The sequence below is a fragment of the Salvelinus namaycush genome, chromosome 42, assembly GCF_016432855.1.
Source record: "Salvelinus namaycush isolate Seneca chromosome 42, SaNama_1.0, whole genome shotgun sequence".
In the NCBI taxonomy this organism is placed as follows: Eukaryota; Metazoa; Chordata; class Actinopteri; order Salmoniformes; family Salmonidae; genus Salvelinus; species Salvelinus namaycush.
In genome coordinates this window covers 5309824-5322973 of record NC_052348.1, presented here as the reverse complement: position 1 = coordinate 5322973, position 13150 = coordinate 5309824, and the positions used below count along the sequence as shown (strand labels likewise).

The 13150-nt window shown below is 43.0% G+C and overlaps 1 protein-coding gene across 1 annotated transcript in view; it reads right to left on the bottom strand.

Annotated features, from left to right (window-relative positions):
* LOC120034666 (protocadherin Fat 1-like) overlaps nucleotides 1–13150 on the bottom strand; it is a 96293-nt gene that overhangs the window by 42092 nt on the left and 41051 nt on the right. Inside the window, exons 4-6 of the mRNA XM_038981262.1 lie at nucleotides 11553–11882; nucleotides 9862–10078; nucleotides 8316–8455 (exon numbers count right to left, since the gene is read on the bottom strand). Of these exons, the coding sequence (XP_038837190.1) occupies nucleotides 8316–8455; nucleotides 9862–10078; nucleotides 11553–11882 (687 nt within the window). The remainder of the gene's footprint in view (nucleotides 1–8315; nucleotides 8456–9861; nucleotides 10079–11552; nucleotides 11883–13150) is intronic.

Genomic DNA, 13150 nt, shown 5'->3' with positions numbered 1-13150 from the left:
TGGTCGTTTGGTAGGTAGGTATAGGCAGGCAGACAGACAGACAGGAAAGAGAGAGCGAGAGAGAGAAAGATGGACAGAAAGACAGACAAACTCCCACATAACAGAACACCACACAGAAGCACTTTACTTCACTATGGTGTCACGTAGCCAGTCAGAGACCTAGGAACAGGTCAGCAAGGTAGCTACAACAGGCATATAAGCCTAGGTCCAACCACAACCGCACAACAAACAGCGCGAGCGAGAGCCAGCCAGCAACTTCCGAGAGGGACAGAAAGGGAAAATGGTGCCAGAGAAGAAAAAAAGAGAGAGAGAGAGTTCACACCTCCCCCACACAGACCTCCAACGCAGACCCGTGCGCGGCGTCCAACATGGTACACGTGAGGCAGAAAAACGCCACCGCCCTCTGCGGGCGCCATGTCCGGGTAAGGCGGGCAATGATGCCCCCCCTGCCAAGTGCCAGGTTTTTGGGTCCAGGATGTTGGCATGGTGCAACCTGTAGCTACACGCTTCTCGAAATAGGATTAAAATAGAACACGACCAACAGAGGTCCAGTGTTTCTTGTTTAGGCTTTATTCTCCCTCAACAGAATAAAGAATAATAATGATCTGTGCATGGTGGGACTGAGAGGGAGGGAGGGAGAACCTCGAATTTGGAAGGGAACAGAAAGGGAGAGAAAGAGGAAGAGAGAAAGGGAATTGAAAGAGGGAAAGAGAGAGAGATGGAGACTGATAGAAACAGAAAGAGAGAGAAATAAAGAGAGAGGGAGAAAACAAGAAAACAAACAAACGCATTCCTTGGAGAGAGGAAGAAGGGAGGAGAGAAAAAACTAAAGAAAATAGGCCAGCAAGTCTGGCAGAGGCAGACACCACATGACTTTGAATTGAAGGAGAAGATAAGTGAAACTGTGTGTGTGTGTTCCGTTTCGACTAAACGAATGGCATACTCCCGGCCACAGGGTAAACAGCACACCTCCGTCACAGAAAACAAAGTACCCAAAACATCCCTTTGTGTCTTTAATCCGTTGTTTGGCATGTTCTGTTGTTTTTTTCCTTCCCCTCGGTTTACACGCAACGTCACAAAAATAGGTCTTACTTGGGGGTCATCCACAAAGTCAATTACTCTGTTATCTCCATTGACTCATCTAAAAACCTTAAAAAGCTGAAACAGAATATTGAACTTTGTAAAGCAGACAAATCCAGGGGAACAATATATATTGAGGTATTTTAAAACCCCTTCTAAAAAAGAAAGATTGAACAAAAAGGGTAACACTGAATATTTTACATAATTTAAATCAACAGATCGTCAAACTGACACATTCTTTATTCTCTCTCGCTCTCTCTCTCTCCCCCCACACACAGACACCCCTAAAACGGGCCAGACCACCCCCACCCTACTCCCCAACACGACCCATATTCCCGGTATGTGTGCTCATCCGCGGCCTGCGACTGATCTTCTCTGATGTCTAACTAAGAGGGTTCGGCTCCACAAAGGCCTTCACACACCCCTCACAGTAACGAGAGGCGACTTGAAAAACAGGGTGCCGAGCCTTTGAACACTGTCAGTCACTAATTGTGTTATGTCATTTCTCCCCTTTGTAACGCCATCCCACCGGTCAAAACATGAATGTGTCCCAACTGGAACCGTATTTCCGATAAAATACACTAAAAATACACACTTGTTTTTCATGTCTTCTGAACTTGACTAAATCTAACTAATAAGTCAATGTATCGACTGGGATAGAAGAGAATGAAGGAGGGGTCTGCTGAAGTGAATTGTCCTCGAAGATCGTGTGTGTGTGTGTGTGCGCGCGCATGTGCATATGCAAGCATGTACAGTACCAGTCAAAAGTTTGGGAACGCCTACTCATTTAAGGGTTTTCCTTTATTTTTACTATTTTCTACATTGTAGAATACTAGTGAAGACATCAAAACTATGAAATAACACATATGGAATCATGTAGTTACCAAAAAAAGTGTTAAAACAAATCTAAATATATTTTATATGAGAGATTCTTCAAAGTAGCCACCCTTTGCCTTGATGACACCTTTGCACACTCTTGGTATTCTCTTAACCAGCTTCATGAGGAGGTCACATGGAATGCATTTCAATTAACAGGTGTGCCTTGTTAAAAGTTAATTTGTGGAATTTCTTTCCTTCTTAATGCGTTGTGTTGTGACAAGGTAGGAGTGGAAAACAGAAGCTAGACCTATTTGGTAAAAGACCAAGTCTTTTACCAAAAGAACAGCTCAAATAAGCAAAGAGAAACAAAAGTCCATCATTACTTTAAGAAAAGCAGCCAACAAGTGCTCAGGATATGTGGGGACTCCTTTAAGACTGTTGGAAAATAATTCCAGCTGAAGCTGGTTGAGAGAATGCCAAGAGTGTGTAAAGCTGTCATCAAGGGAAAGGGTGGCTACTTTGAAGAATCTAAAATATATTTTGATTTGTTTAACACTTTTTTTGTTACTACATGATTCCATGTGTTATTTGATAGTTTTGATGTCTTCACTATTATTCTACAATGTAGTAGTAGTAGTAAAAATAAAGAAAAACCCTGGAATGAGTCAGTGTGTCCAAACTCTTGACTGGTACTATATGTATTTGTGTGTGCTTACATATGCAAGCATGTATGTGTGTGTTTGTGTGTGTGCGCGAGAGTCTGTGTGCGCATTTGCCTGTGTGTGTCTCTCTCTCTACATGACAATAGGGTGCTCTGTGATGGATCTGAAGCCTCCATTTAGTGACGCTTCCGTCGGCGGGCTGTGGAAAACACGGCCGCCCGCTTCGCCGCCCCAACCCAGCAGGCTGAGAGGGGCTCGGCGGCGCACAGGGCCACATGATAAAAGGCTCTATTTACAGGCAGAGACAACAAGTAGAGTTTTTTTCCCCCCACAACGGATCTCTGAATGCTTTTGAGAAGAGGCACAGAACCATTGGAATATTTCCAGAGTCGATAGGCCTGAGGACTGTGACTATGGATAGGGACCTGGGTTGAAATTAGAGGTCGGCCGATTATGATTTTTCAACGCCGATACCGATTATTGGAGGACCAAAAAAAGCCGATACCGATTTATCGTAATTATAATATAATACACACAGAAATACGAGCCTTTGGTCATTAATATGGTCAAATCCGGACACTATCATTTCGAAAACAAAACGTTTATTCTTTCAGTGAAATAAGGAACCGTTCTGTATTTTATCAAACGGGTGGCATCCCTAAGTCTAAATATTGCTGTTACATTGCACAACCTTCAATGTTATGTCATAATTATGTAAAATTCTGGAAAATTAGTTCGCAACGAGCCAGGCGGCCCAAACTGTAGCATATACACTGACTCTGCGTGCAATGAACGCAAAAGAAGTGACACAATTTCCCTAGTTAATATTGCCTGCTAACATGAATTTCTTGTAACTAAATATGCAGGTTTAAAAATATATACTTCTGTGTACTGATTTTAAGAAGGGCATTGATGTTTATGGTTAGGTACATTCGTGCAAAGATTGTGTTTTTTTCGCGAATGCGCTTTTGTTAAATCATCACCCGTTTGGCGAAGTAGGCTGTGATTTGATGATAAGGCACCGCATTGATTATATGCAACGCAGGACAAGCTAGATAAACTAGTAATATCATCAACCATGTGTAGTTAACTAGTGATTATGTGAAGATTGATTGTTTTTTATAAGATAAGTTTAATGCTAGCTAGCAACTTACCTTGGCTTCTTGCTGCACTCGCGTAACAGGTGGTCAGCCTGCCACGCAGTTTCCTCGTGGAATGCAATGTAATCGGCCATAATCAGCGCCCAAAAATGCCGATTACCGATTGTTATGAAACCTTGAAATCGGCCCTAATTAATTGGCCATGCCGATTAATCGGTCGACCTCTAGTTGAAATAGTGTGTGTTTTATTTCAAATACTTTGATTGAGCTTGCCTGGCACAATGGAATGAATAGGATAGTCCTAAAAGAGCAAACCTGTCACTAGGCATGCACAATGAAACACTTTGAAAGTAAACAAATGCTATTTGAACGCCGGTCTAGACTATGGATTGTAAACGGAGAGGCCAATAAGTTAACAATTTCACTATTAACATATCACATAATAGCAATATCATTATGCATCTGCCATGAGCTGGAGGTGACTAGTTGTGGATTTTCATAAAACCTCAAGAGATTGTTCATCTCGGAATTAAAGAATGTGGAGTGGACCTGCACTTTTCTTTAGCCACAGTCTTTTCAGGAGACCTCAATGCACTTTCATGTCTCGAGAGAGAGAGAGAGAGAGAGAGAGAGAGAGAGAGAGAGAGAGAGAGAGAGAGAGAGACAAGAACCTGACACCCTCAGCACACAGGGGGACAAACACCTGCCTGCAGGTGACAGCATTCCCTCCCCCATATGCCCCCCTAGGCACAACTATGACAACATAACCAACAAAAACGGGTCACAACTCCTGCAGCTCTGTCGCACGCTGGGTATGTACATAGTCAATGGTAGGCTTCGAGGGGACTCCTATGGTAGGTTCACCTATAGCTCATCTCTTGGCAGTAGCACTGTAGACTACTTTATCACTGACCTCAACCCAGAGTCTCTCAGAGCGTTCACAGTCAGCCCACTGACACCCCTATCAGACCACAGCAAAATCACAGTCTACTTGAACAGAGCAATACTCAATCATGAGGCATCAAAGCCAAAGGAACTGAGTAACATTAAGAAATGCTATAGATGGAAGGAATGCAGTTTGGAAACCTACCAAAAAACAATTAGGCAACAGCAAATTCAATCCCTTTTAGACAACTTCCTGGGTAAAATGTTCCACTGCAATAGTGAAGGTGTAAACTTGGCAGTAGAAAATCTTAACAGTATATTTGACCTCTCAGCTTCCCTATCAAATCTAAAAATCTCAAATAGAAAACCGAAGAAAATGAACAACAATGACAAATGGTTTGATAAAGAATGCAAAAATCTAAGAAATAAATTGAGAAACCTGTCCAACCAAAAACATAGAGACCCGGAAAACCTGAGTCTACGCCTTCACTATGGTGAATCACTAAAACAATACAGAAATACACTACGGAAAAAGAAGGAACAGCACGTCAGAAATCAGCTCAATGTAATTGAAGACTCCATAGACTCTAACCAATTCTGGGAAAATTGGAAAACACTAAACAAACAACAACACGAAGAATTATCTATCCAAAATGGAGATGTATGGGTAAACCACTTCTCCAATCTTTTTGGCTCTATAACAAAGAATAAAGAGCAAAAACATATACATGATCAAATACAAATCCTAGAATCAACTATTAAAGACTACCAGAACCCACTGGATTCTCCAATTACCTTGAATGAGTTACAGGACAAAATAAAAACCCTCCAACCCAAAAAGGCCTGTGGTGTTGATGGTATCCTTAATGAAATGATCAAATATACAGACAACAAATTCCAATTGGCTATACTAAAACTCTTTAACATCGTCCTTAGCTCTGGCATCTTCCCCAATATTTGGAACCAAGGACTGATCACCCCAATCCACAAAAGTGGAGACAAATTTGACCCCAATAACTACCGTGGAATATGCGTCAACAGTAACCTTGGGAAAATCCTCTGCATTATCATTAACAGCAGACTCGTACATTTCCTCAATGAAAACAATGTACTGAGCAAATGTCAAATTGGCTTTTTACCAAATTACCGTACAACAGACCATGTATTCACCCTACACACCCTAATTGACAACCAAACAAACCAAAACAAAGGCAAAGTCTTCTCATGCTTTGTTGATTTCAAAAAAGCCTTTGACTCAATTTGGCATGAGGGTCTGCTATACAAATTGATGGAAAGTGGTGTTGGGGGTAAAACATACGACATTATAAAATCCATGTACACAAACAACAAGTGTGCGGTTAAAATTGGCAAAAAACACACACATTTCTTCACACAGGGTCGTGGGGTGAGACAGGGATGCAGCTTAAGCCCCACCCTCTTCAACATATATATCAACGAATTGGCGCGGGCACTAGAACAGTCTGCAGCACCCGGTCTCACCCTACTAGAATCCGAAGTCAAATGTCTACTGTTTGCTGATGATCTGGTGCTTCTGTCACCAACCAAGGAGGGCCTACAGCAGCACCTAGATCTTCTGCACAGATTCTGTCAGACCTGGGCCCTGACAGTAAATCTCAGTAAGACCAAAATAATGGTGTTCCAAAAAAGGTCCAGTCACCAGGACCACAAATTCCATCTAGACACCGTTGCCCTAGAGCACACAAAAAACTATACATACCTCGGCCTAAACATCAGCACCACAGGTAACTTCCACAAAGCTGTGAACGATCTGAGAGACAAGGCAAGAAGGGCCTTCTATGCCATCAAAAGGAACATAAATTTCAACATACCAATTAGGATCTGGCTAAAAATACTTGAATCAGTCATAGAGCCCATTGCCCTTTATGGTTGTGAGGTCTGGGGTCCGCTCACCAACCAAGATTTCACAAAATGGGACAAACACCAAATTGAGACTCTGCATGCAGAATTCTGCAAAAATATCCTCCGTGTACAACGTAGAACACCAAATAATGCATGCAGAGCAGAATTAGGCCGATACCCACTAATGATCAAAATCCAGAAAAGAGCCGTTAAATTCTACAACCACCTAAAAGGAAGCGATTCCCAAACCTTCCATAACAAAGCCATCACCTACAGAGAGATGAACCTGGAGAAGAGTCCCCTAAGCAAGCTGGTCCTAGGGCTCTGTTCACAAACACAAACACACCCCACAGAGCCCCAGGACAACAGCACAATTAGACCCAACCAAATCATGAGAAAACAAAAAGATAATTACTTGACACATTGGAAAGAATTAACAAAAAAACAGAGCAAACTAGAATGCTATTTGGCCCTAAACAGAGAGTACACAGTGGCAGAATACCTGACCACTGTGACTGACCCAAACTTAAGGAAAGCTTTGACTATGTACAGACTCAGTGAGCATAGCCTTGCTATTGAGAAAGGCCGCCGTAGGCAGACATGGCTCTCAAGAGAAGACAGGCTATGTGCACACTGCCCACAAAATGAGGTGGAAACTGAGCTGCACTTCCTAACCTCCTGCCCAATGTATGACCATATTAGAGAGACATATTTCCCTCAGATTACACAGATCCACAAAGAATTTGAAAACAAATCCAATTTTGATAAACTCCCATATCTACTGGGAGAAATTCCACAGTGCGCCATCACAGCAGCAAGATTTGTGACCTGTTGCCACAAGAAAAGGGCAACCAGTGAAGAACAAACACCATTGTAAATACAACCCATATTTATGCTTATTTATTTTAACTTGTGTGCTTTAACCATTTGTACATTGTTACAACACTGTATATATATAATATAACATTTGTAATGTCTTTATTGTTTTGAAACTTCTGTATGTGTAATGTTTACTGTTAATTTGTATTGTTTATTTCACTTTTGTATAATATCTACCTCACTTGCTTTGGCAATGTTAACACATGTTTCCCATGCCAATAAAGCCCCTTGAATTGAATTGAATTGAATTGAATTGAGAGAGAGAGAGAGAGAGAGAGAGAGAGAGAGAGAGAGAGAGAGAGAGAGAGAGAGAGATGCAGGTTCATTGAGGGCGAAGGAGGGGTGTAGCTGCAGACACGGGCTGTGGAATGCACACCTTTTAAAAAGCGCCTGGCTAGACAGGCACTGTTCTTCCGCCCTCCTCTCTTTCTTCCTCCCTCGCTCCTAGGCCCATCAGAAATGAGACAATGGAAGAATCCTGGAGCTGGTCTGCCAAGAAAGCGGTTCTGAACGCTCCTTGCCTGTATCCCAAATGGCACCTTGTTCCCAATAAAGTGCATGATAGAGTGAATAGGGTTCCATTTGGGATGCAGACCTCTTCTGCCGCCGGTAGATGTGGACAGAGAGAAGAAGGAATGTCCGCCAAGCACATGTTATGACGTTAGGGGTCAAGTTTGGAAAAGCGAGCGCCTGGAATATGTGCGGTGTTGACCCACGCGCGAGTCTAATCAAAAACAGGCAATGGATGGGCGCACAGATCTTCTGACCTCACTCTAGATCCACCTCCTTGCTTAACCCCTCGTCTGTCTGTCTGTCTGGCTGGCTGTCAGACAAAGGGAGTCACAGCTTAATTTAAATTTGGCAAGAGTGCCGAAATCACAACTAAAAGCATTGAAACGGATGGACACAGAATGAAGACTCTCATGCAGACCATGTTTATGTTTCATCCTACCTCATAGGATCCATGACAAACTCTACCGCCATCAACAAACATTAACGTTCCAATTACCTGGGTGCTGACAAATCGCGTCCCGTCCGTTGCCTCCACTGTCAGGTTATAATTGGATTTTTGCTCAGCATCGAGGGGCCTCGCCACGATCAGGGTCCCACTGGCCTTGCCCACGTCAAAGCGGCTGTCGTAGTTCCCACCTGGTGGAAACGACGGAAGGAAGGGTTAGGCGGGCGCACAATTAAAATGGACAGGAAATGAGTGGGGCTATCATCACCTGTTTAAATTATGACGCAGTACTGGAGCTAGGTAAGCTAACAGTGACATATGGTTCTGTTTGGCTGTGGCGTTAGGCAAGAGGAATTTATACATAAATTGTATGTAATCCATGTATAATAATAATAATTTATGTATATTATCCATACGGTTGCTTATATTAGTATAATAAGCAACATTATCCTTATTGTTGATACATACAGAAGCACATGTGTACTGCACTATGCATCAACAATGTAAAAACATTTCCCTGTACTTATGTTAACTTTCCAGGCTCATTATGGAACCATATGTGCAAATGATGTGTATACATCAATCGCATACAGTTAGTTGCATGTGTCAATAGATTCCACAAGACACCATGAATGAAATACACATACAGTACATAGACAAAATGGAGCCATATGTTCATGTTTATGTGCGGTATATGTGTTTATGTAAATCTGTTGTCACACGATCACAAGAATGACAGAAACAATGCACAAGCTCAACCACGTGACAGCACAACTGGGTTCAAACACTATTTGAAATCTTTCAAACACTTTGAGCCTGCATGAAGTGTAGGATGGGCGGGGTTTGCACTTCTGGGACTATCCTATTGGTCTATTAAGCCAGGCAAGCTCAGTCAAGCACACCTAAAGTAGTTTAAATGATTTCAAATAGTTTTTGAACCCAGATCTGCATGACAGACATCACAGTCAACAATCTCCAATGGTATTAGAGAGATCACTTAATACAGCCAATGACAGCAGAGAGATCCCATTACAGCAGATCTACCTTCCGCTGTACAGTTGAGGTCGCAAGCCATCTGAACGATGTAAAACACTTCCCCCGTGTCTCCTTCTGGACAAACCAAATCCAGTAAAAGAGAGACATTCCCAAAGGAGAAAAGAAGAGAAGAGCAGCAGAGAAGCAGAAAACATAGAAAAAGAGAGGGAAAGCGTCAGTCAAACGTTGGTTAGAAGAAGGGAGAAGGGAGAAGTATTTTTCAGGAAATATCAGGAAGTTTATTCAGTAGAGATGTTAACATTCACCATGCAAAGAAGTCACTATTAGAGACTCAATTATTACAGTGAGCAAGGAGAAAAATAGGTTCTACATTGGTTTTGTTTTTGGGTTTGTAGGCTTCACACTCATATTCACGTGCTTGGGTTAATGTTAAGAAGAATGCTACAAGAATCTATGCCGGGGATGTCTTCCCTTGACTATACAGCTAGATCCATCTCCTTCTAGAATGCATTCAACTAACACACATACACACGCATGCGCGTATGCACAGACCCACACACAACCTAAAACAAAACCCTGCATCCACTCGTCAAGGTTTCACCTGTGATCTCGAACCAGACTGGCGTGTCCGACGTCTCCGTGGTTATGACCCCCACCATGTGCGCCACGGGGTCGCTCTCCATCACTGAGAAGAAGAAGGGGGGCTCCTCAAAGGCCAGGGGGGGCGCGCTGGCCGCCACCTCCGGCTTGGGGATCCACTCGATGTGCAGCCGGCAGGTGGACGACTTCTGGGGGCGCCCGTTGTCCACGGCTTTGATCTGATAGAGAGAGGGAATGAATTGATTTGAATTGATTTGGGTAAGTAAATTATACAACAAAACACATTGGACTCCCAGGGGATAGCACTTAAAAGCATGAATTAAAATACTTTAATTAAAACACAGGGAGAGAGAGGGGGAAAGAGGAAACAGACAGAGAGAGAGAGCAAGAGAGAGAGAGAGAAATAGAGTGAGAGACAGAGACAGATAGGCCAAGGGGTCAAAGAACGGTCAGCCAGCCCACATGGAAAAAACAACAACCGAGCAGAACACCTGTTACCATGGCGTCCCCCGTTAAACAGATGTACGGGGAGATTACTGTGTTAAGTGTCTAATTCCGTCAAGTGAGATAAATCTATCACAGGCAACATTGGCCCAAAAGTTCTATGACATAAAAGTACTGTGACTATCCTAAACCTCAAAATGCTATTAACAAATGCAATATGGCATGTACATTGGAAATGTAAAAGTAAATCAATGTGAATAAAGCAAAGCCCCCAGTCCGATATGTCCAGTAATTCTCTAAAACCCTGGCTCTAGTTTAAGATGTCATATAACTCAGTATGTACATTGACATTCCTCTAAAAGCTAAATAAAATCTAAGCCTAAATGACTTCTCCCTAACTATACTGAACCAAAATATAAACGCAACTTGTCAAGTATTGGTCCCATGTTTCATGAGCTGAAAGAAAAGATCCCAGAAATGTTCTATAAGCATAAAAAGCTTATTTCTCTCAAATGTTGTGCAAAAATTTGTTTACATCCCTGTTAGTAAGCATTTCCCCTTTGCCAAGATAATCCATCCACCTGACAGGTGTGGCATATCAAGAAACTGATTAAAAGGCATGATCATTACACAGGTGCACCTTGTGCTGGGGACAATAAAAGGCCACTTGAATGTCCAGTTTTGTCACACAACATAATGCCACAGATGTCTACATTTGAGGGAGCGTGCAATTGGCATGCTGACTGCAGGAATGTCCACCAGAGCTGCTACCAGATAATTTAATGTTCATTTCTCTACCATAAGCTGCCTCCAAAGTTGTTTTAGAGAATTTAGCAGTATGTCCAAATCGGCCTCACAACCACAGACCACGCCAGCCCAGGACCTCCACATCTGGCTTCTTCACCTGCGGGATCATCTGGGAACAGCCACACGGACAGCTGATGAAACTGTCTGTAATGAAGCCCTTTTGTAGGGAAAAACTAATTCTGATTGGCTGGGCCTGGCTCCCAAGTGGGTGGGCCTATGCCCTCCAAGACCCCCCCCCCATGGCTGCGCCCCTGCCCAGTCATGTGAAATCCATAGATTAGGTCCTAATGAAATTACTTATATGAACTCTAACTCAGTTTAAAAAAATGTCATTGTTGCATGTTGCGTTTATATTTTTGTTCAGTATAAGATGCGGAGGAATTTCCTAGTGAAAAATCCAGAGTATAAAAACGATTAATCAAAATGCGCTAGGCTACTTACGGTGAGGATGTCATACTCCCCGGCGGAGGAGAACTTCTTGGACGACACCAGACCCGTCTTTGGCTCGATGAAGAACTTCCCGTGCTCATCTCCCTCCTCAATGGAATACGAGATCTCCGAGTTGGCACCCCCATCGCGGTCCGAGGCGATCACCCGGTACACGGGATCCCGCTTCAGAGCCCGGTCCTTTTCCGTTTTTTCCCGTTCCGGAAGCTTGATCTTGTAGATCTTCTCCAGGAACTGCGGCCGATTGTCGTTCTCGTCCAGGACTTTGACGATGACACGGACCGTGGTGGATTTTGCGGGAACCCCGTGGTCGGTGACGGTGATCTATTAGGGAAAAGTTGGGAAAAACATGGAATTAAAATGGGAGTATGGAAATTATGATGCCTGTGACTTTATTCCGAGCAACAACAAAAAAAGAGCAGGAAATATGGAATTACAATGGGAATTCCATGAGAAATTTGGGGGAAAACATGGAATTACAATTGGAATCCTATGTTTGAGACTGTGAGAGGGAAAAGAGAGAAACGTTGAATGAAACGCTTCAAAGGATCTATGTGAATTAAGTGTCATCACATTTTGAATGGACATTGTGTTCCATATTCCCATGCAACCTTGGAAAGAGTGTTGTCACGTAAACATTTCCAATTAAAGCCACGTTTAAAACCAGTTTAGCGAAACAATGCATATACTGCAGAGGAGAGGGGGAACCAGGCAATAATGGCGCACATATGTGTAAGCAGTAAACTCTGCATCTCGTGAATATGTAATGACCGGAGCTCCGACGTTTGAGGACGTTCCTTATTCGAAGTCCTAGAATTAACCAAAGAGAGCGGAGGTAAAAAGCAAACTCGCTTTCTTCTCTCCCCTTTCCCTCGCTTTCTCCCCCTTTCTCCCCCATTTTCTTTCTCCCCCATATCTCTTCCTCCCTCTCTCCATTTCATTGCTGTGCTCACAAATGTTTCTCAGTTAGTCAATTGGCTGCCAAAATTGAAGCAATTCCTTCCGAGATTAGCGAGCTATCAAGTCATTTTATTCAAAGACCCACGCTGTGCTTCCGAGAACCAATATGCGAAGGGAACAGGCTGTTATTCACTCGCTCGCTTATTGAAGTTGAATTGTTCCCTTTCCTTCTTTCTTTCTTTCCCTTTCAGTCATTCTTTTTTATGGTGAATGGATTCAATGAATGTGAGGCAAGTTATAGTTTGCCGTTTTTTTACGAGACGACGGTCCAAAGACCACACTCGCTTTGCTTTTCTGCCACAGAAGAATGAGACTCGTCGTTATTTTGGTGATGTAGCAGGTCCCGTCTCTTTGGTGAGCAATGTGCCCCTGAGCAAGGCAGTTAACCCACTGTTCCCCGGGCGCTCAAGACGTGGATGTCAATTAAAGCAGCCCCCCAGCACCTCTCTGATTCAGAGGGGTTGAGTTAAATGCGGAAGACACATTTCAGTTGAATACATTCAGTTGGACAACTGACTAGGTATCCCCTTTCCCAATGTCTCCTTAGTGCTCCAAAAACAACATATTCCGTTAAATGGGTTTACCTGATGAATGTATCACCATCCAACCAGACACAAGGAGAAAAAAATACT